Here is a 23,865-nt window from a genome sequence, read left to right as displayed (position 1 = left end):
TGCCAATTTTTTTTGTTATAAGTAGCTTCTCCCATGACAAAGCCAGAGGTTTCGAACAGTTTTTGTGCTGAAAGTGACTTCAAAAACCAAATAAAGATGTTTAGGCTTTTACATAATTCCCCTCAAGGATTTTGCAGTGTTCCAAAAGCAATGCCAAACCCACTATCTGTAAAACACTTAGACATAAAACAAAATGCTTCTGTTAAATATCAGTATTTGAAACTTGAACATACGGTAGGTCATGGGGGATTGTTTCAACCATCCATTAATTAAACAACCTTCATATTCATCACTGAAACAAGAAACAAGTAATTTGAACCGATTGAAGACACATTTTGTTAACTTCACAGAGTTAAGCTCTGTATAAGTCATGCAGGCTCAAGTTAAAAAGTATTCTAATAAATTGATGCATCCACATCGGACACTATTCAAGTTATACAGAGCAGCCATGGTTGACAACATGCATAGATCTCCAATAATCACATCACAGGAAGGATGATTTAAAATGATTCTAAACATTCCTCAGTCCATTGTATATGTATAAACTGGATTAGCAATTGAAATGTGTAAAGCTGGGGTCTCCAAACCTGTTCCTGGAGAGCTATATTCCTGTAGGTTTTGGCTCCAACAGCAGTTTTAACCAACTTTGTTCAACACATCAGTTAATGGAAGAAACCACACTACCAAATACTAGAATCAGGTGGTATGGAGGAAAACCTACAGTAAGGTATCTTTCCAGGGTTAGAGACCCATGGTGTATAGGATTGTATTGTACTGTTTATTAACAATAGGTATGTACTATTTCTCATATTTTAATTTAATTTATAATGTTACTTATTGCAGCTTTAGGCAAATGATTGGTTTCTTTATGCTATTGGTAAAAGCTTTTGAACAATCTGTTCTTAAAAGTTGTCATGTTCAATGAAAAAGAAAATTATGTATTTTACAATATAAGACATAATCTCTTATTGTATGAGGATCATACCATCAACTCTGAGATGGTTTGTTTTGAGACAATGCAAGAAAACAAACCATGCTTCTAAAGTGCTTAATTTTCAGACTAATGTCATGATTTTTAGTCATGCGAATGCAAAAATATATATACTGTTCACTGTATATATATCTTAAAAAGCAGAATACTTTTTGATTGCATCTACTAAATTATTAAAAACTAATTATCACCTGCAAACATTCTGAGGACACCTGAGGGAAGCGGAAGTTGCGTTACCTTACTTGCTTTTAAGGAGAGGTGAAGACATGCTGGCTAAATTCAGCACACCAACAAAAACATTACACACACATGAGAAGCCGTCAGAAAAATACTGTACACACACACAGCTTGTAAAGAAAACTGAAAATGATTACTCTTGAACTAAAAAGAAAAATGTACAGCAATAACACAACAAGTATTGTAACAGAATATGTCCTAATTAAAGTATTCCAGACAGTCTTACTTTTCAGCTACTACTATTCTAGACTCCATACATTATATAATTTCTGTAACCTCCACACATATCGTGCAAATTGAAGAAGTCATGTAATCGAATGTGCTTGGTAGCGAAGTCCTTGAGAAAAAGTAAAAAATGAAACATCTGTTCAAGATTCCATTATTTAATTCTAATCTGTATGTTATTTTATATATCGATTCAAAAACACTATAATTGAAAATATACATAGCTGAATGTTGGGGTATTGTCTGATATTTTCACTTCCATGCTTCCTAGTGTGTTTCCCTGAACTGTTTCAGGGCTAAACTAGCTTATCTAACTCCCTGTCATCACAATAGAGCACAATGAAGGGCGAATGAGAAAACAGACCCTAAGCATGGAAGAACAGATTTACCCCTGCAGGTGAGAGTCATTTACAATGGGGCTGTTACTCATACTTTGAGGATTTCGTACGAGCTGAATCACCATTTGAGGGTGGTGCACAAGCAACAGTGGTGGGCTATATTGTTCACATTTTTAAGCAAAATCCATATCGATAATTCAGAGTTTCCTGGAAGCTAGAGGAAGAGGGAGAATACTCGACTTGCAGCACAAACAGGCACATGTGATGTTGGTGACACACATCTTGTTGTTTGCAAAACAGTTAGGCACAATCAAATCACACTAGATTTACATATGATTATGTACTAGATATACCAACCTAGGACACAGTCAAGGTCAGCAATTTGGAATAAATATTACAAATAAAATCTAACACAGCTCACACAGAATAAAACCGTATGAGAACCAGGCATCTAGACAGGGGCTTTGTCTATCAAAAAATACAAAACAATATTTTCATGCATTTTACATGATTTTATAGAGAAACCTTTAGCAAAGATTTGTGTTAACGTCTTTTAAGTGTTTTATCAGCTGTTGACAAATGAACCAATGTGAATATAAACTAGCATGCTTTGAGGGCAACATACAGTTATTTTGCATAAACATTGTCCATTATTTTTGGTAGCCACATCACCAGAATCACTTTTGCAACAACAACCACATCGTGCCACACTAGCGCACAGTCACATAGGCCAGTGACCATTATGATGTCACAGTCACATAGGCCAGTGACCATTATGATGTCACTGTCACTTAGGCCAGTGATCATTATGATGTCACAGTCACATAGGCCAGTGACCATTATGATGTCACAGTCACATAGGCCAGTGACCATTATGATGTCACAGTCACATAGGCCAGTGACCATTATGATGTCACAGTCACATAGGCCAGTGACCATTATGATGTCACAGTCACATAGGCCAGTGACCATTATGATGTCACAGTCACATAGGCCAGTGACCATTATGATGTCACTGTCACTTAGGCCAGTGACCATTATGATGTCACTGTCACTTAGGCCAGTGATCATTATGATGTCTATGGAGATGTACACGGCCATGTTGTGAGCTGTTCTAGACCGATCTGTTACAGCATGGTGCTAGCTGCCACAGAGAGAGAGAGAGAGAGAGAGAAAAGAGAGAGAGAGTGCACGCTGTGAGAGTGAAGAGAGAGCAGTGGTGATGTGGTGCAGCCCTTGATCTGCATAGTAAACATTACAATTGCGCAGGACTCCCCCTTCTAAGCCATGACATGGTGCAAGGCCAAGGGCAGCCTGCCAGATGAAGCTGAAGGAGGAGAGAAAGGGAGGAGGGGGAGAAAGAGAGGAGGGGGAGAAAGGGAGGAGGGGGAGAAAGAGAGGAGGAGGAGAAAGAGAGGAGGGGGAGAAAGGGAGGAGGGGTTGTTCAAAACCAAGACTAAGCACCGACACTGGACAGAGGAGAGAGGGGGGGTGGACTCAGGCCTCTTTGGTGTGCAGACTCAGTTCAGTGAAGCCAGAGGCTTAAATATGTGGGGGGTTGCTTGTGGATAGCCTGTGAAGGGGGGTATGTGTATGCATGTGTGTGAGGATGTGTGTGTGTGTGTGAGGAAGGTGTGTGTGCCTTTGCCTGTGTGTGAAGGTGTGTGTGAGTGAGGAACAGGACAGTGTGTGTGTGTGTGTGTGAGGACAGGGGGGGGGTCAAGCTAAGGCCACTCATGGTGATAACGCTTGCCGTTCTTCTTCCTCTCCTTCTGTAGGTGCTCCAGCTCTGCCTCGTACATCATCTCCTGCATCAGATACTTCTCCCGACGCATGCGCTCACACAGGCCCTTGGGCATGTCCGGGATCAGGTATGCAATGAAGGACTTGATCCCATACACCAGGTGCTAAGGGTGCAATGTAAACGTTGTCATTGGAAAAAAAATCCTTTCTACAATTCTATATTTTAGTTTGTGTGAAGTTATGGACTTCGAAGCAAAAGTACAGTATTATGGTTAAGTTCAATGTTATGTAAATAATACATAAAGTAAACTTGGTTTTATTAAACCTTTTACTGACTTTCCGTCAAAGTGAGTAAAGGTAATTGCGTGCATTATCCAAAAGAGAGATAATAAGAAATATAGAGGAAGAGGAAGAGAGAGGAGGGGAGAGAGGATTTTCACTCACCTCAAAGACGATGATGAAGGCTAGTCTGGCGGCCAGGACGTGCCAGAACTGCAGAGTGAAGTCGTAGGGCACTGGGCTCCACGGGGGTGCCCGGTAGTCCCTGTACCTGCAGAACCTGGTCTGGACCTGGCTGCCGTTCTTAGGCTCCCCCATATCGAACACCGACAGGCTGCTATTCATGTAACCTCGCAGGCACCTGAGGGTACAAGAGGCTCGTCACCAATTGGAAAACACTCTCTACAACTTAAAAAAAAACAGTTTCTGTTTATCAGACATTACATTACATTTAGTCATTTAGCAGACGCTCTTATCCAGAACGACTTACAGTAAGTACAGGGACATTCCCCCCGAGGCAAGTAGGGTGAAATGCCTTGCCCATGGACACAGCGTCATTTTCGCACAGCCAAGAATCAAACCGACAACCTTCTGATTAGTAGCCCGATTCCCTAACCGCTCAGCCATCTGACTCCCCTGACACACACACAAAAAATAGATGTACTCCCGTTCGGATGAACGGAGACAGACGCACCTTTCGTGGCGGTAGCCCTTGTCCACACACGGCCCGTATTTGAAGGCGTAGACGAACCGAGGGATGTAGTCGGAGGTGATGGCAATGACAAAGGCATTAGTGATGACTGCCAGCACGCCGATGCCCTCAAGTATGCCATGCCAGATGCCTGCACAGCAAGACAAGAGAGCCCGCTCAGAACATTAAGCTCCAGGTAGCTTTACCCGACGTGCAAGTATGCAAAACGACAGAGCCGCCCCCACACACACACCGCCCGAGGTGAAGAGGAATTGAAATCGATTGAGGTGGTGGGTGTGAAGGGAAGAGAAACAGCCTCACTCAGGGAGAGTGGCAGGCGGCATTAGAGGGACACCAGCTGACCTATGTCGGTGGCGCGGGCAGGCATAGGTCTCCTCCACTGAGTGACGAATTTGTAGGCGTCTAGGCGGATCTCGATGATGTTGTTAAGCAAAGCCAGGAGAGGTGCCAACGGGAAGGCAGCCACAAAGATGGTGGTGAAGCCAAACTGGAGAACTGAGGGGAGGAGAAGAGGGGGTTGTGGGGAGGGTCTGAACAGGACTGACTGAACACAGCTCCCATAGCAATGCAGATAGAAACGTTACACATCCAACTGTAACAACTCCATTTATGAAGTCACGTGTTCAAGGAAAAGGTCAAAGGTAACATTTTGAAAAGAGGGGTCATACCCATTTCTAGGTATTCATCAACGAGACCGTGGGCGTTCATTGGTTGCAGGTTCCAGTCTTTGTCCCACTGAGGAAGTTGGACTTTGTTCTCTACATTCTGCCCTCCTTTCTTTATTTTCCGGCGAGACCACCAGTTCTGCAGCAAACTGAAGAGCCAGGAAAATGTTGGCTGTCAACTCAAACCAATTATTTCTGACAAAGCACTGCGGGAGCACTAAACTGAGCGCACTAAAGAGGATTTGATTCGTTTCCGCACAAGAAAAGGACCTTTCATGTGGAAATAAGAAATAATGGTGGATCTGTTTCATTGCTAAATCAGCATGCACCTCATAAAACTGCCCAGAAACGACAAAATCGTGGAATGATGTCAATCGGTAACTCAAAGAAATGACAGCACCGGCATGATCATGTGATTTTAGGGGTGAAACTGTGTCATCAACTCTGAAGGGATTGTTGGACAGACATACACAGTTAATCGTTTATGGAAGGGCAGTACTTACGGATAACCTAACTCCATAAAGTTGTTCCAGATCTGCTTCAGAACCATAATGACTCCCATTTGCAGGCACAAGTCGATCAAACATCCACTGGGGTGGCACTGATAATAGCAACAAATCGATTAAAAAACGGTATACAGTATATCCATACTGCAATGTCATGCTTGGAGAAATACTAGTTTATTTCCTATAAATGAGCTTAGGAATGAGCTTTACTGCATATTTTATTTTGAACAATATCGCAAATAAGATTCATTATAAGGGAGATTAATGGCTCTCATTACTGTGTGAATTTAGTAATCATGGAAATTATCACAGAAATGATTAATCTCTTCAATATTCGAAAATCTTCGCCCAGATGGAAGTCAATCACCAGTTCCTACAGTGTTGAAATAATAACCTGATTAAATGGCTTTGCAATTGTACTCACCTCCTCCAGTCTCCACCTATTAAATAGTTTATTGTATTTCCCAGGCCTGCCAGCAAACCTGAACATATGGAAATGGACAACATTAGCTTACAAATTCAATTGTCCAATCTGTAATAACTGTTAGTGGGGAGAGGATAGAAACAGTGGCCTGATGTCGCGTTGCTGATTACATAGACCATGCAGAGAAATAATAACATTAAGGATGGCAGGGAAGAAAGATCTAGAAAACAGAGACAGGGGAGAGGAAGATGTGCTTTCAAACTCCAAAAGGAAATTGAATTTCCTGAGGCCCATAGCTCATAAAAACTCTAGCTACATTTATTGGGGAGATGAACTTTTGAGTTTAAGTCGCTTACCTTCCAAGGAAAAAAGCAATGTAGAACGTGGAGCTGTTCAAATTGACGAACTGGAAGAGGAACATCTTGAGTGCAAAGCTGTTTTCCCATTCTGACTCTGTGCGTGGGTGCTCTATGGGGATGAAAATATTGTATTTTATATTTTATTGTATAGTTTATTTTTATCTAATTCCACTTAGTATTGTTATTTATGTACCCTTAGTATAGTTAGTCCTCATATTTTAATTTTAGATTCCTATATGTTTAATGTTTGCACCTTCCTGCCAAAGCAAATTCTTTGTCTGTGCAAACTTTCATGGCAAACAAAACCGATTCGGATTCAGATTCTGACAGTTTGAAAGAGCGGTTTTCATGTGTCTATCAAACCTGTGACATGCTACGGTGAATGTTTTACAGCATGGCGGTACCACTCACCCAAGTTAGTGAGCAGATAAGCCACCTTCTCATAAACCTGATGAGAGAAAAAATAGTAACGTCCATCAACTGTGAATCAGGAAATGGCAGCAATTGACAATCTGCAAGATGAGCATCCCCAAACTAAGCTTCTGACAACATATCTGGCACTCCCAACACCTGTCCTTCTATATGGTTCATTCAGCACTTGCTTCTTAAGAAACACAGATACCGGCGAGACAAACACCCACCACATTCAGAGACATGATGATCATGAAGTTGATACAGACACCAGTGCCAGAAGTAGCAAACTGCCAGTTCTTCTTCACAAACTCCCAGTCAAACGATGCAAACTTCTCCATGGCGATGAGTCGGAAAACCACCACGGCAAACACAGCTGTCAAAACAAGGGAAATCTGGAAGCAGGGAGGGGAAAGAGAGGAGTAGAAAATAAAACAAGGCTGAAAAACAAATAAACTGTAATTTAATCTTCAGTGGCGCTATTGGACGTCTAGATAAGGCATCTTCTCAGGGTGTTGGTTTAGGGTATTCCATCTCATTTGATGCTCTGGAATAGAAATACAACGGGTGACCGAGTCACATTTTTTCAGCATGCTCCGAAATACACGACCATCTACAGTAGGGGGAGCTGTATGGTTGCCAGAGGCACCGATCGCACATTCAGAAGAAAACACTGAGGAAAAGCCCATCCTGAACCTAGTCAGGTCGCGGTGGCAGATAGTCTGAGGTGAGAGGGGGTTTTACCATGAAGAAGATTCCAGACACAGACACCATGAGCCGGCTGAGTTTGTCTGTGAAGGGCTGGAAGGGCTCAGGCTTGCCGGATACAGGGTTCACTCTCTCCACTCCGGAGTACTTGGCTTCAAACTGGGGTCTCAACTCCTCCTGAGACACACAGAACATTTACCTTTTAGTCATTTAGCAGACGCTCTTATCCAGAGCGACTTACAGTAAGTACAGGGACATTCCCCCCGAGGCAAGTAGGGTGAAGTGCCTTGCCCAAGGACACAACGCCATTTGGCACAGCCAGGAATCGAACTGGCAACCTTCAGATTACTAGCCTGCTTCCCTAACCGCTCAGCCACCTGACTGCCGTTATCACACGACCTGTCAGCCTCTTTCAACCCACCTAGCTGTCAACTACAGCACAGTTAGACATTGTAACACTGGGTGAAATGGTTGTAAATCTATTACAGAGTACGACCAACTGACCTCTTCTTCCTCCCAATCGATGAGGTCCCAATCATAAGTCAGTTCAGCTCTCCTCCTCTTCCAGAACTCCAGGAACACAGTGGCTGTGAGAGCCCCACAGGGAAGGACGTAAAGCAAGAATCAATCATGGTATCGATCATGGCGACACCGTAGAGATGGAATTCATATTCCTGAAAGACATGGCTTGTCGACCCACTTATGCGTTTCAGAGTGATGTAGAGTGAATGTTGTTCTGAAACAGTAGGTATGTTTCTGGTGTAGACTGACATATGTGACCAGAACTGTACATAAGATTGGGACACACCTATGAATGTTTTCAGTGAGTAAGAACACAGCACCAGTCTGCGCCCTCTAAGTCTATTCAACTCCACTTTCTGTTGAAGTTTAATATAGCTCGACCCACTTCTGTTTAAAGAAGCAGGGTAAGAAAATCAGTCTTTTCAGATGCCTGTGTTCCGTCCCTTGGGCTAACCATTTTTTCCCCTTTCTCATCCACTTCTCACACACAGCAGTCCGGGAGTGCACTCAGTGGTGCAGTGGTGCAGCCTCGGCCACACTGCCCCCAAAAATCTCAGAGCTGGATTCCGTAGTCACTGCAGTCACTACAGCCGCAGACTGGACATCCCTGTGACCTCCATTTAGCCCAACCAGAGGACAGGACAGCCCAGCCCCCTCCTGTAGCAGTCAGGATCATTCATCTTGTCGGTTTGACAAGCAAATCCAGGCTGTGTACAGTGCCGTACAGTAGGCTCGATAGCGTGCTAGGTACACTAGCTTTGGGAAAAGGTGCACTAGCGTCAGACTACACAGTGGCATATCGCCATGCTGCAGTGTGATGTGGGTGGAGGATAGAGGCCAGCCTCTCTCCCTACCAGGAACAAGTGTTTCTTTACACAGCTAATTATATGTAGGCTTGATTGGATAGAGATTTAACTCAAGGCTTTCCGATACTGATTTATTAGTCACCTAATGGCCTGTTCAATGGTGTATTAACAATGCATTCCTTTTGAACTTTTCTCCAACTACAATGTATTCTCAGGTGAATATGAATGTTTCTTTGAAAGATGTTCACCGTGGGGAACAGAATCCTAAACATGTATTTGCACAAAGATAAATTCAAACCAAAAAACTGCATTCACCTACCCCATATAGCCATGAATATCGCGAAGAACACAGTTCCCCCGTTGTCAAAAAGATAGGTCACCTGAAAAAACACATAATATACATACAAGGACCCATTACAGTTGTACAATATTAGTTACTCCCGCAGAAAGCACAACTGTTGTGCAACTTACACAGGCCTTTAATGACCATCGTTGACCTAAACTTAATTAGCACTGCACTCTGAAATGAAGTTCATGTAGTGATAAATGAACTGACCTTTGCATAGACACAACTATCATTCAGTCTCCAAGGAGGACAGTTCTCCTCACACATGGGACACATGATTGTGGTGTTGTCTTCACAGATCTCCTTACTGAAGACAGAACCCAGGAGAACATGTCAGACACAAGGTCAGCGTTAATGAGACAGTCAATCAAACGGCAAAACCTAGGAAAAGGCACCAATTGTCGATTATGGAGGATGTTACGGGGTCTGTACATGAGGCCCTGCAGTGGGATGTCTGGTCTGACCTGACTTGGCTGGTGTCCATGGTGAAGAGGCCATAAAGGAAGACAAAGAGACCGACCAGGGCTGCGGGGATCAGCATGCCAGTGTACCAGCCCAGCCAGGCAAAATACAGGCCTATCTTCTCTCCGAAGTAGCGCCTGTCAGGAAGGTGGAGGAGGAAAAGACAGATTGCTGTAGCAACAACCGGCCCACATGACAGGCTGACTTTTCAATTAGAGTTTTATTCAGACATTAATCAAAACAGAGACTTGTCTCACTCTAGGGAAATGTTCTCTGACAAGCAGAGTACAAGGGGAGAGCACAAAACAGTGAGATACTGAGCAGACCACGGCTGGTTACCTTATGAGGTCCAGAGGCTGGTATTTGTACCAGATGCCCCAGCGAGCCCACCTCTCATACAGCAGATGCCGGTGGTTCTGTGCCCCGTGGGTCTTAATGGGGTGCTTGCTTTTGTAACCACCCTGAAATCGCAGGCCAGAAACAAGCAGGCTGTTAGTGAATGATGCATGACTGAGGTAAACCAACACTCAACAAGTCCAGCTTCCTAACTTGAACACATTTTATGATTATGAACTGTACCTCGTGCGGAGGAAACGCAGCCTCATATGTGCCATTACCCAGTAGTCGATTGATACCTGGATAGAAACAAATCCATCACACACAAAACCAAACAAACCTGAAAACAGAGTACCAGAACTCCACTAGAACATTATCAACAGCACTTTTCCAACTCATTTTCGAGATTAAAAATCGCCACAGCGTCAGTTAGTGTAATTGACAGAGGCCCCCACTGGAGATCTATTTAAATCCACTCCTCGTCGACTGTGATTATAATATACTGCTTTATGTAACAGAGCTCGTCGGGCTTTGAGTACTTGATTGTTTGGAACCCCTGAGACAGCAGAACTTTGATTAGCCGCTCGTTCTACATAATTGTGTCTTCTGCTTTGTGTTCAGCCAAGTCTGGTTAGAGTCTGGAACGGCCACAAGGCAGGATAATGTGGAAGATATCATCTAATTGCAAGGCATAATCCTAATTGCATCGATTCATTGCTGTATCGTTACAGGAGTCTAAACTGTCTGAACTTGGAGAACATTTTTAACCAGCAACTCTAGAAATGAACAGTGAATACTAAATGCGTAGACAGTTAGTGGGGAAACCATGACAAACAAAACATACATCACAACAAACATAACACACGTAAACACAGTTAACACAGACATCAACTCTGGTTTTCAAGTTTCTCAGTCGAAATGACTTCAGTCGGCTTATTTCAACCCAACGTGTTTATACATTACGTGTTCATTTGTTCCTGCATATACTGACAACTACAGTAGAATGATCCATGATCAAGACCTACTTGAGGAGAACAAGAACATGAATCAACACTGTTGTCCAGTTTCTACTGGTTCAACAGCCCAGTGGCACCGACAGATACATACGCACCTTCCCAGGAGTTCAGAGACTGGGCAATCATGATCCGGTCATGGTGACCATAATAATTAAGGAGAGACTGACAACAGAGGGGAGGAGCTGTTGAAAAATGAAGGAGATGTAACTAGAAACGATGCCCGACACACAGACATGCTGTACATAGTGGGGGAAGTGCTACTGGGGGGCGCAGCAATCTGAACCTGACGCTGTACCGCCCATTCATGGAGAGATTTAACAAGCACCAGGAACATTGTAAAGACGGTAGAGCCATGAACATACATACTAGAAGGCATTTCCACTGTAACTTCCAAATGAGAATACGCGTAAAGGACAAATAGATGGACTCTTGATATTCATGTGGTTGGAATGAGCAAGAGACATATGGATGGAAGCCCGAATATCCTGAAGAGGCGATATCTAGCCTTGTCTTCCGTGCAAAATATGCAGATGCCATGGATTATGGATTTATTACTACTGTGTTCACAGCACAGAAGTAGTCCTGCTTGGAATAGTTGATTGTGAGGTCACAAGCACTAGAGAAGGGGATTGGTCACTCCTTTGCCAGATCTGATCTCATTTGTTGGCATGGAGAAGAGGTCAGCAGTATTAAAATATTACTGTTGAAATCCCACAGGCCCTTCAAGGCCAAACCGTAATCAGCGAAACATGTCTGCAACTGACTGACAAGGGCTTTTAATGCGACGGACAGTTTGGGGTTTGGGAGAGAGAGATAGAGAGAGAGGGGAGGGGGTGTCTGAGTGCCAGTGCAAAAAAATAAATACATAACAGCCAGAAGGAGAGGATCAGCCATTGTTTGGACGGTGCCAATGACCACAGCGGCTCACATTTTAATCAGCCGCCGGTGCAGCACATGGAACTCCCAACTACAACTCCCAAACCTCAGCCTCAGCTATCCCTCTGAAGCCAGTACGTCTGAAGAGCAAAGTATCCTGTCTCTTACTGTGCTACATCTGTAAGATGTCAGCTGACACTTACAAGAAGGCCCTCACAACGGTCTTAGTAAGTTTGGTAAAGAAACAGGACAAGAAATACATAGTTGGGACATAGACAAGGGAAGACAAACGGACAGAGGCAAGACGGCAGGACAGACAGCAGGAAAATGGAAATTAGAAAACTAACGGCAATGTGACATAAATTAGTGCCTCGTCTACAAATGACTGACTGACTGACTCACTCAATGGATCAGGAAAAGCAGGCCTATGTCATCTCTGATCTAGACAAGGCACAATTTAAATGCATCACCATGCTGAATTCATTGATGGGATGAAAACGGAGGTTATCATTCACATTTATTTCGGATGTGTTTGATAAATAATAGCTTTTTGTCCAATGAATATTGAGTCTAGATGAACCATTGCAATCAAAACATCTAAACTATTGAAGATGTACAAAAAACGTTTTTTATCCCCCATAGGTAATGATGTATTTGAGTACTGGACACAGGCAGATCCAGCACAGGTTCATTACCCATCTTAGGCTTCCCATCCTCATACTTGGTGCGCTGCAGAACATGGTGGACTATCCTGCTTCTGGTGGAGTTGGAGAAGAACGTGTGCCTGTTGTTGATAGTGAAGCTGTGGAAGAGGGACAAAGTGTCTGTTACCTATAAAACTTCATTTGATAGAGACATCCACACTGTTTACAAGCAGAATAAAAAGAGATTACCCCCCTTCCAAAAAAAAGGAATTAGTACTGCTGGCAAGTCAACATTGATTTCTACATAAACACATCTTTGAAAAGGAGAAACAGAAGATTAAGGGATGATCCAAAGACTGCAGACTGAAGAAATAAACACTGTTTACATTCAGTCGTTATTCTTTCGTGCCCTTCCCTCTGGCTGAACACAGTCCACAGACTTCCTTGGCTCTCGTGTGTCTTAAAAAAGTAACTTGGCATACAAGATGGCCAAAACACAAGCCACGTTGCAGTTTTGCAGACAGATACTCCATCCTCAACTATTATTGACACATTTTGTGTTTGTGTGTTTACATTTATATTTAGTCATTTAGCAGACGCTCTTATCCAGAGCGACTTACAGTAAGTACAGGGACATTCTCCCCGAGACAAGTAGGGTGAAGTTCCCAAGGACACAACGTCATTTCGCACAGCCAAGAATCGAACCGGCAACCTTCTGATTAGTAGCCCGATTCCATAACCGCTCAGCCATCTGACTCCCTGTTTGAGTATATTTACATTTAGTCATTTTAGCAGACGCTCTTATCTTATATGTCACTCACTGGTGCATGCGCGCTCTGCTGAAGGGGGCTGTGTAGCAGTCGGTGTCCTCCAGGTCAGGCAAGGCCTCTTTGTCCAGCTTCATGGGGTTCTTAGGGAGCCAGCTCCTAATCTGACGACATCTCTGGCGGAACCTGCTGCATGCAGACACAGACACACGGAACCGCGGTATGAGAACATTGTAGTAGTCAACAAAACAGTTTGTAGTTTTGACAATTTCACTCGTAAATGTCTGGGATGAGACAGTCTTTCAGAATCCCTCCATCTTCATATCCATTCCAGACAATATTATCATCACTCACAGTTTGTTTTGTAGACACATTTCTTCAGGGTGACTTATAAAGCTTAAAAGCTCAAATACAACATTCTTTTATGAAACCGGATTAATCCTGAATTAATTAAAACCCTCTCAGGGAAGACAGAGATCAGTGAAAGTTCAACTAAGGAAGTCCCCCTGGTTGATACAATGACAATCCATTGTCGTTGACCTCCCTACAGCCTCCAGCCTCTATCTCAACACCCAGACCAAGCTCCCAGAACGCAAGTGACAGCCCAGCTGGGTGGAAGGTGTTTTTTACATTACATTACATTTAGTCAATTAGCAGACGCTCTTATCCAGAGCGACTTACAGTAAGTACAGGGACATTCCCCCGAGGCAAGTAGGGTGAAGCGCCTTGCCCAAGGACACAACGTCATTGGCACGGCTGGGAACCGAACTGGCAACCTTCTGATTAGTATCCCGACTCCCTAACCGCTCAGCCATCTGACCCCGTGGACGGAATGCTTTTGCAGAATACCAAAGAGAAGTTCACAATGTGATGTCACTCCACTTACCTGCTCAAAGCTTTGCTCTTCCAGTCGGTAAAGTAACATTTCTTTCTGAAACAGATTATGAGAGTAAAATCTCACAGAATGAACTGACCCCACATTGTAGTCAGTAGTCACGCACCATCAGTACCTCCAGCACAGACACACTACAGCACCAACATACCTGAATGGCATCCGGATGTTCATCTGCTCTGCATATTTGCAGAGAGTGTCCCAAGGAGCATGGATCTTGACAAACATGATGTCATTGTTGGTGAGAGAGGGCTTTCAAGAGCAAGAAGAGGTACCAGGTTAGCTCATGCCAGTATCTAAAGCCTGTAGAACTGTATGCTTTCTCCTCCCACAGAGAAACAAATAGCAACAGCATGTGGAGTTTGGAATTACAAACTCATGCAACCACTTTGTGCGTGTTACATTTGACAAAAAAGGCAAAAGTAAAAGCAGGATTTTTGTGACAGGTTTTCTCCTCACATCAAAGCAGTACAGAGTCAGGCAGGATGTGCTTTGTGGAGAGGGTTTCTGATACATTCCTTTCAACCGGAGAATGTAGTTCAGTTTATCATACCTCCTTCTCAAGCATCAGGCCCTCAGAACGCAAGTTCCTCTCAAAGGTGCATCTCTTTTCCACTTGAGGACTTGACTTCTTGTAGACCAGGATGTAGTCGATACGCTTCATCCCATCCCTGAACAGGAGTCCTGATGAGTTGGCTTGTTTGTATTTGCTCTGCAGAGAGACATTCTTTTTTTTAGCTTCTAGGTTTCTTAATTTGAGATTTCATATCAGAAAATGGGTCTCAAATAAATCTAGATTTAAGGCATAACTCTTGATTTTGTGACCTGTCAATGTCTGCAATAGCAGTAATTTCAAGACAGGTACAAATATGGGGGTGTTTAATGGGTGTGGGTGCAGGACGGTGCTACCTGAACTGAATCAGTGCGGGCCTCTAACTTTGCACGGATGACAGGTTTCTGTATTATAAACGAATCGTCTGCCCTCGCCTTACAGGAACTAGAATCGTCTTCCCTCTCCTTACAGGAACTATAATCGTCTGCCCTCGCCTTACAGGAACTAGATTCCGACTCTTCCTCATAGAGGTCCTTGATCGTTTCTGTAAAAAAAAGACACAGCATTTACACATTGTAAATATTCTGCTTTCATGTGAATATGAAGGACTGAATAGCCTTTGAGCTGGTATTGTAGTCCTTAAGATAAACATTTCATCATGAAACCATAAATAATCTATAAGAAGCCATTAAAAAACCCTAAAAGAGAGACTTTATGCGTCAGGTAGAATGGCAGTAAAGTTAAATATTTCTGTTGTGGGAGGTCAGCTGTTGCTGGATGGTACTGTAAGCTAAGCAGCCCAGACAGATTCTTCACTGAATCAAGCTTGGTCCATATAAAAGGTATCTATGTTTGACTTGAATAGGTAGCAAGGTAACCAGTTTCACAGGACACAGCAAAACAGCTGCAGTTGAGGGAAGGTCAGTTTTGATTTGGGGAACTTGTCTTTAGACAGGGAGCAGAGAGCAAAGCCAAATCATTCCACCCTGGTTTTCATGGTCTGGAGGCTTTTGGTTTTATCAGTGTTCTCTAATCCAAAGAGGGGATTGCAGTGGAGAGCTCTTTTATCCTCTGTAGGTTGTGGGATCAGGGGAGAACGAACAGTGTCATTGATGGAGGCGGAGCTTCACAGGGTGGATAGGAACAGTCTATCCCTCATTGCCTAATATGGCTGCGGTGTCTTAGCATGGCACTAATTAAAATGATCACCATCATTACTGGGATTGTAAAGCTCATACATCTGTTCATATCTAGAGCACATAGAGTATATCATCACAGCTTATATCATAAGCCCTTAATAGATTAAATATTCCACATAACTACTCACAACAGTGTTTCTGTGGCAGATCGATTCTGATACTATTGAGGGCTCTACTCCTTAAAACACATTCGGGATGAACTTATTCTGGAATACCCACCCTCCTGTATTCGTGGCACATGCTGAATACACAGATAAAAGCGTAACTGGGATCAACTGGGATCCATGAGCATGCATGTTTATTTGCAGTCTGCATCAGTTTAGGAATTAAATAGGATTCAGCAGTACCCCCCCCCCTGTTGACTGGCCCCATTTGCAACGGCTGATCATGCTTAGACAGAGTATTTTCAGTCAAGCTCACTTGGAAAGCAAATGGTGTCTAAATTTCCTTCTACTAAATATTTCATTAAAAAGGGTGAATAATTCTTCTGTTCTCCCCAAAAGCAGTGCCATAAAGTGATGACTTGCTGCGGGCTACAACAGTTTGCCAGGATCTCTTCCTATTTCTCGCAACGTTTAATAGCCACTCCATTATAAAATGTATATGCTACATAATATAAATGTAAGCATTTCAAATCAATATGATGCATTTGCTGTCACCCACTCATTACAACGATCAATGAACATGTATATAACTGCTACAATCGCTTCTCACCACAAAAAGCATTCCAAGAGTACCCAACACACCAGCTGAGTAAATCACCATCATTATCAATCAGCATGATATTTTATTATAGGTGGTGGATACACTGAGTACTTATTCTGTGATATACGCTGACGACTCTGAACCCTTATAGAGAGTAAAACGTTTATAGATGCTCCTAACAGCACTAAACGTTGTGGTGAACAAGTCACGACCACTGCTTGACTGACTGACAAAGTGACTGACCAGCAGGGCATACAGACCAGTGGGGCATACAGACCAGTGGGGCATACAGACCAGTGGGGCATACAGACCAGTGGGGCATACAGACCAGTGTGGCATACAGACCAGTGGGGCATACAGACCAGTGGGGCATACAGACCAGTGGGGCATACAGACCAGTGTGGCATACAGACCAGTGGGGCATACAGACCAGTGGGGCATACAGACCAGTGGGGCATACAGACCAGTGGGGCATACAGACCAGTGGGGCATACAGACCAGTGTGGCATACAGACCAGTGGGGCATACAGACCAGTGTGGCATACAGACCAGTGGGGCATACAGACCTGTCTGGGGGGGGAGGACAGTGCAGGAGGAGCTGAGGCTGAGGCTGTGTGTCAGGACAGGGACAGCCTCGTGTTTGACCTCTGGACTCAGAGGCACGGACAGGAAGTGGTTGAGGTTCAGAGGGTGCGTTTGGCTCTGGGCCAGACAGGGCAAGCTGCGACGGGACGGCTTCAGTGTCTTCTCCCTCAGGATCTCACTGATGCTCGTGTGCATGCCTGGAGGACACAGGAAGAGAGGGGAGGGCATGGGAGGGCAGGGCAGGAGAGGGTAGGGCAGAGGAGGAGAGGGGAGGGGAGCGGAAGGCAGGGGAGGGGAGGGTAGGAGAGGGCATGGGAGGAGAGTGGAATGGAGTGGAGGGCAGGGGAGGGGAGGAGAGGAGAGGGGAGGGCAGGGGAGGAGAGGGGAGGGCAGGGGAGGAGAGGGGATGGCAGGGGAGGAGAGGGGATGGCATGGGAGGAGAGTGGATTGGAGGGCAGGGGAGGGGAGCGGAGGGCAGGGGAGGAGAGTGGATTGGAGGGCAGGGGAGGGGAGGGGAGGGCAGGGGAGGAGAGGGGAGTAGAGGGACGGCGTGAATCGTTCGTATCAGAGGAGTCCATCATGTGAAGGTTTACCATGATGGTCATGATGTCATTAGCATCAGCGTATTTACGACCCTTTCATCCCATCAGATAGATGGCGCTTTGTTCACGGAGGACAAAGTACGACACTCCTGGGAGGGCAACAACAGCTGCTAACAAATTACATCTGGCTTGAGCGTGATCAGGTAATCATGGTTTTGCTTAGGACAGTAAGTAGCTTCGCACGCATGACACGGTCATACGCTTCAAGGTTATTCTGACGTCATGCACAAGCACAGTATAAAAGAAAGGTAAATGTGTGTCAATAATGTTTAATGATTGACATTTCCCATTAGCAGCCACAGCGATAAAGCATCTAATTAAGACATATAAAAGCCATTTATGACAGCTGATAATCATAACAAATAGGCAACTATGGAGCCTCAACTGCAAGCCTGACCTTCACATGACTTTCCATCATGATTCTGCCGGAGCCTCGCTCACACGTTTATTCATGAAACGCACTCTAATTTTCAAACGTGCCTCTTACGCATGGAAGAGAACGTGACTCTCACCTTCAGGGAGGAAGGCTGGTAACTCCCCTCTGCAATGCTCAGCTGCATTGATAATCCTCTCTCACTCTCTCGCCCTCACCAACCCTGTGCTGAAAGGGGCTGCAATAACTCATTTTTGTCTCACTGCGTAGATTTCAGTAGGGTTTCCCTGTGTTGTTGGGTGGAACAAGATCCATTTAAAGATAAAAGTTATCCGGCCCAGGGGAAACACTCATCACACTGTTTATTCCTCTGCAGAGATATGAAATGGATGAAACTAAGTTGTGCTAAAGGCTACATGATGAATAATTGAAAAAGCTGAAAACCTGCAAGGATTGTGAGCCACATTAAAAGAATCCTCTCACAGCCAAGTCAGTCGTATTTCAGTCAACAAATTAATAGTTCTGTACAGATTTAACCCAGGTACTGGCTGATTACCAGGCATCACTCTATTTAGCTCTCAGCACTGTCAAAAGCAAAGGATGACAACCAAACACAAATACCTGCTGCACTATTTTGTAAAGACTACTGTGTCTCTCAAAACGTAATTTTCTAAACATAGCTTTTTATAGTGTGGTTATTTAGAAAGGCCTGATTCCTCCCAGCCTGATTTATGACTAAGTAATACATTAACATGAACAGTGGGCCCCGAGTCCTACAGCCAGTTGCCTGGGCTATAATTCCACTGCCTTTGTGGGTTGACAAAAGCTGCAATAACTTTCTTATTGAAATGAAATGGTCAGTTAGGGAACACAGCTCTCCAATACAACAACTATAAAACAACTCTCCTGGGCAGTATACCCCTGGTTTGGTGAAATAATGATCAAACGGTGGATATGCAAGGTAGTCTACAATCCCAGGAGACTCCAGCTAGTCTCAGCATGTCTAAAATGCTCAGATCAGTCTACAGGAGTGAGTCTTGATGATCCCAAATGACTCCCATGTTTAAAATAGTCCTACAAATTGGATGGGCTTGATATAGTGTGAACTTTCCATCATGGATATTCAATACAGAGTTGCTGCCAACTCATCTCACCACTCTACAGGGGACAGAAGATGGGTTGGGCACGAGGTTTGCCCAGATAAACACCACAGCATTGTATGTAAACATTTGATGTACAGCATGTGTGCTTCAGTTCGGCCCCACTAGCAGGACAGAAGTGTGTTTGTTTTTGAAGACACCGCATTGTATAAGTCTATAGAAATATATAAAGGGTTCATCTAACGTGCAATCCTGCTTTTAATCTGACTGTGGGCTGGACGACTGGCTAGAACTGTTTTGTCGGGAGAAAGTTAATCTTTTGTGTGTTTGCTTGTGTGCGCACACACACACACACTCACACACACACACACACACAGCAATTGTGTGTGTGTGGACATGAGCATGGATTCTGTACTATTGGTGGAGGAGACTGTGGGTGTTTGGCAGTCGAGTGTGTGTGCGAGTGAGTCGAGTGTGTGTGTGAGTGAGTCGAGTGTGTGTGTGCGAGTGAGAGTCACAGATAAAGAGACAAAAAAGGTTGGATTGGATGAGAAAGAAGATAAATAGCATGACTCTGACGTGGGGGAAAAAATAGATATTTTCTATTCTCACCACATCAGCATGACTGAGGCCCCTAACTGCAAACGTGGACACACACACACACACAAACTCAAGCTATGTTTTAGTCAGAGGGGTGGCTGGCAGTGCTTCAGGAAAGGTTATGATCCAGGAATTGAATCTTTACCGGGCGGCTTGCCTATGAGGATCTTATGATGTGAGATTAAAAATATTTTTTCATGTGCATAATGTGTTTGGTGGGGTGTTGCGATCTGCGCTTATGTGTCTGTGGGTTTATATGGGTTTGCCAAGAACTTATACATTTTTCATCAAGCAGATGGGTGTACATTTACACATACAAATATCCATCACAGTGGACAGTAGCAATTACATGTCTTATCTCATTTTTGTTTTATAGATCGGACAGAAATATCTTCAAAGGTTAATCAGAAAATACACGATGGATGGATTCTTTGAATGATCCAGGGTGGATATGTAAACACAGGCACTACCTAAATTAGTCAGGATAGAGTCCGATACCACCACAATTGAACCCTGCCCTTCCATTGGCACAGCCTGAATAAGAAGCTAAGCCAAAATCTACAGGGAGCTTCTTTTCTAGAAGGGATGTTGCAGATAGCAACACGATGCTGTGAATTCAGGTCAGTGGGCTCTTTCCCACAATTCCTTCATGTTCCCTTATGAAGCATAAATTGAATTATTCATCTGTACTCAGTCTCAGCCTGAGTCTTACCACTTAAGAGTGGAGCACTTCCCATCGGGATATTTTTAGGTGTCTCGTTCCCTGACACGGGGCATATAAGGGTATCCCAACTGCAGGGATACATAGAGAGACAGGTACATCAAGATTACAGCCTGGAGGCAGGAAGAAATACAACTTCTACAGAGGAAACCATTTTTAAGCCATTTGTGTTGTTTTCTTATATCCTGCTTGGCACGATATAATAATACAGACTCTGTCGTGTTCAAAGGGAGGTCTTCCTGTTTTATCAGAGAGATGGAATCTTGAAGTTGGCATAACAGTACTTAACATAACAGTAACAATTATAATATCAAACAAATGACATTGCAAAAAAAACACAGTTTTAAGCAATCAAATGGGCGATGTGAAAAGACTATTATTTGCAGAGTAATTACATTTATCCTCCAGACAGAGAGTTTCTTGGCTGAAGGCTATCACATGTTGCTTGGTGGTCTAACCATGAACGCATCCAAGCCCAGATGGTTTATAGGCCTCTGAACTCTGAACAGTCTTATACAAATTTGGCATAATCTCCTATTGCCTCATTTCAGAGGATTAAACATCTGGATTCTCCCCTCAGTCTGTGCCTTTTAATATCTGTGTCTACGTCACAGCTTCCCTCCGTGCCCTCCTACAGAGAAGTATGTTATGTCCCTGGATTGGTTGTGATTCTTACTACTACAAAAGGATTTTCTGCAAAGCCTCAGGTCCATGTAGTTAAAACCGTATTAAAATTCTGTATACCTGCCCTTCAGCAAACCAAGTACATATCATAGTCAGAGGAAGATATTGTTTTTGCCAAAATGTGTACAGTATTCAGAATTTGTAAAGAAAACGTTATGTTAGCTAAACCACAGAGAGTAGGATTCACCATTCTTTCACCTCATGCTTCAAAGAATAATTATGAATTATATCTATATCTATTAAACCATCTGTCTGATTACATAAGAAAACAGGTGGCCTGCTTGTGGATGTGGGGGTGCTGGGTAATCAAAAGTTCAGGCAGTCCTTCACTGAACACATGCCACAAAATTAAACAAATATTCATTATTTCAACATTTAATATGTTCCTTTGTATTTTTTTTTCTTTCTTTCAAGGCTACATCTCAAATAAGTCCAAATGTTTCCTTCTTTTGATATATTTGTCGGTGGATTGCTAATGTAGTGATCATCAATCATGCTATCCGTGAATAAAGTTGCCATCATTTCTCTGCATAAGCACTAAATCCACCAGTGAGATCTCATGAGCCAGCTAGAAAAACAGAACTCCTTATTTCCAAAAAAAGGAGTGCTTTTCAGCAGTACAGATATCATCACTAAGGACAACTCTAGAACAGAACTCTGAATACACATGCAATAATGAACTGCAACTACTAGAATCGACCTAATCCTCTTTAGAGAGCCAGACTTTCCATGATCAATATCAGAGACAGTGTTATTGTTTTAAAGCAGAATTCTTTTCTACTGTGCATTACCTCACACAATAAAGGGGTCAAATGTGCCAAACTGAGCAATAATTTCATTTCCTCCAATCAACCATGCCGTGGGCACCTAACATCAGTGGCAGTAGATCTCTACATATTTACAGATGAGAGAAAACTAAAAGGGGAAAACTTGCAGGCTCTTGACAAAACAGACATATGCTACTCAGACCTGGAGTTTGACTAAGCTGTATTTCTTGCCAGCTTTCTTTCCAAAACAGTGTTAGATGGATACCAGCATAAAGTGGAGATTGATGCTGCCACTCACATTAACTTTGAATGTTTATTTTCCATTAGATTACAGATAAATCAATTATCTGCAGTATCAACAGCATGGCTGGTGCTATATTATACAAACACAACCACTCAGCCTTTAGGATGCTGTTGTTCCAAGATGATGCATGGTTTGAGCATCTCTAGTGTTCTCTTGCTGCTTGTATTGGATGAAAGTAAGAAATCGTAGTGTTTTGGAGGTATTGTCATTGCGAACTGTCATGTTCATTTCAAACCTTTTAATCTCAATCTAATTTAATTTTACTGTGGGTACAATTACAAATGTAATGGAAATTAACTTCAGATAAAAGATAGACTACTGTAAAAAACAACAACTAAGAAATACTTAAGGAAACTGAACATTTCAGTGCAGGGTCATGGAAGTAATGTAGTAAGTGTCATCGTGTTATATTAAGCACACAGACAATTACAAGATTTCGGTATTAAAATAATGTCTTTCAAATCGCAGCATCGCATAACTACTCAATACACAGATCTCGGACATGTCTGTAAAACAGTTTCGTCATTTTACCGTGGGCCAACTCACGACAACTCACAACAATGCTATGCGTCACATAGCATACAGTTCTAACCCGTGTCAACATAGGTGCATTATCGTTCCAGAACACATTTCGCAAACTATAAACAAGGTAAAAAAGTACTCGTGACTACGTAAAGACCCGACTAACGAAACGAACAGCATCGTAACTACAAACCTTTTTGCTGCTTGAAGGACTGAATAGACCCCGAATGATGCACCATTGCGCCGTTTGATTGATTTCCACAGAAAATTATATTCCTTATTTTGAACAGCAATATTGCTGAATACATGTGAAACTATAGTGGGATTGCGTTGGTGGTCTTGCAGTTTCCGTCCATACCCAACGATTTCTAGAGCGATGCGCAAACCCTCAACACCTGTCTAAGCTCCGCATGCTCCCCCATCCATGGCTGTTGTCATGGTAACGTACTGTAGAGGAGGTCCTACGTTGGACAATTTTTCTTGATCAGTGAGGACCTCGATTATTGCTCCAAATACATGAGCTGTCCCGTCAAAATAGCTAAGGACAGCTTTCAAGGCGCAAAGAGAACCTTAGACTATAATCTCGAAGTGGACGTGTATTCAACAGTCAAATTTGCTTTTAAAAACACTCACTGGTCTCTTTATTAGGTACACCTGTATAACTGTATTTCGGCATGTGGATATGGTATGGTCAAGATAATCCAGTGAAGTTCAACCAAAGCGTCAGATGTGGAAGAAAAGTTTCTAAAAGTGATTTTGAAACTTTGCATGATCAGATGCAGAGGTCAGAAGAGAATGTCCAGACTGGTTCGAGTCAAACGTGTCCCGTATAGGCTTAGACCTTACTCCATGGCCAGGGTTCAATTCCAGAGTGGGTCATTTGAT

General features: G+C 43.3%; 1 protein-coding gene across 2 annotated transcripts; it reads right to left on the bottom strand.

The window, feature by feature from the left end:
• Positions 1–3,457: 3,457 nt before the first annotated feature.
• On the bottom strand, positions 3,458–23,398 carry ano3 (anoctamin 3). 2 transcript variants are annotated; one of them, XM_062462554.1, is made up of 26 exons: positions 23,174–23,398; positions 17,289–17,504; positions 15,175–15,362; positions 14,819–14,977; positions 14,417–14,517; positions 14,260–14,304; positions 13,428–13,562; positions 12,658–12,764; positions 11,182–11,268; positions 10,314–10,369; positions 10,074–10,195; positions 9,737–9,871; positions 9,483–9,579; positions 9,246–9,306; positions 8,103–8,185; positions 7,635–7,775; positions 7,121–7,285; positions 6,891–6,927; positions 6,477–6,588; positions 6,121–6,178; positions 5,694–5,791; positions 5,194–5,339; positions 4,868–5,020; positions 4,508–4,655; positions 3,979–4,174; positions 3,458–3,698 (listed from the first exon to the last, which is right to left on the bottom strand). In XM_062462554.1, the coding sequence occupies exons 1-26, from the start codon at positions 23,286–23,288 to the stop codon at positions 3,516–3,518; spliced, it is 3,144 nt and encodes a 1,047-aa protein (XP_062318538.1). In that variant the 5' UTR covers positions 23,289–23,398; the 3' UTR covers positions 3,458–3,515. The 2 variants fall into 2 exon arrangements, with proteins under 2 accessions (XP_062318538.1, XP_062318539.1); XM_062462555.1 differs by lacking the exon at positions 11,182–11,268.
• Positions 23,399–23,865: the final 467 nt, after the last annotated feature.

This window comes from Osmerus eperlanus, chromosome 5 (genome assembly GCF_963692335.1).
Source record: "Osmerus eperlanus chromosome 5, fOsmEpe2.1, whole genome shotgun sequence".
NCBI lineage: Eukaryota > Metazoa > Chordata > Actinopteri > Osmeriformes > Osmeridae > Osmerus > Osmerus eperlanus.
Note: the sequence above shows the minus strand (reverse complement) of the source record. Positions and strands in the feature narration are given on the sequence as shown.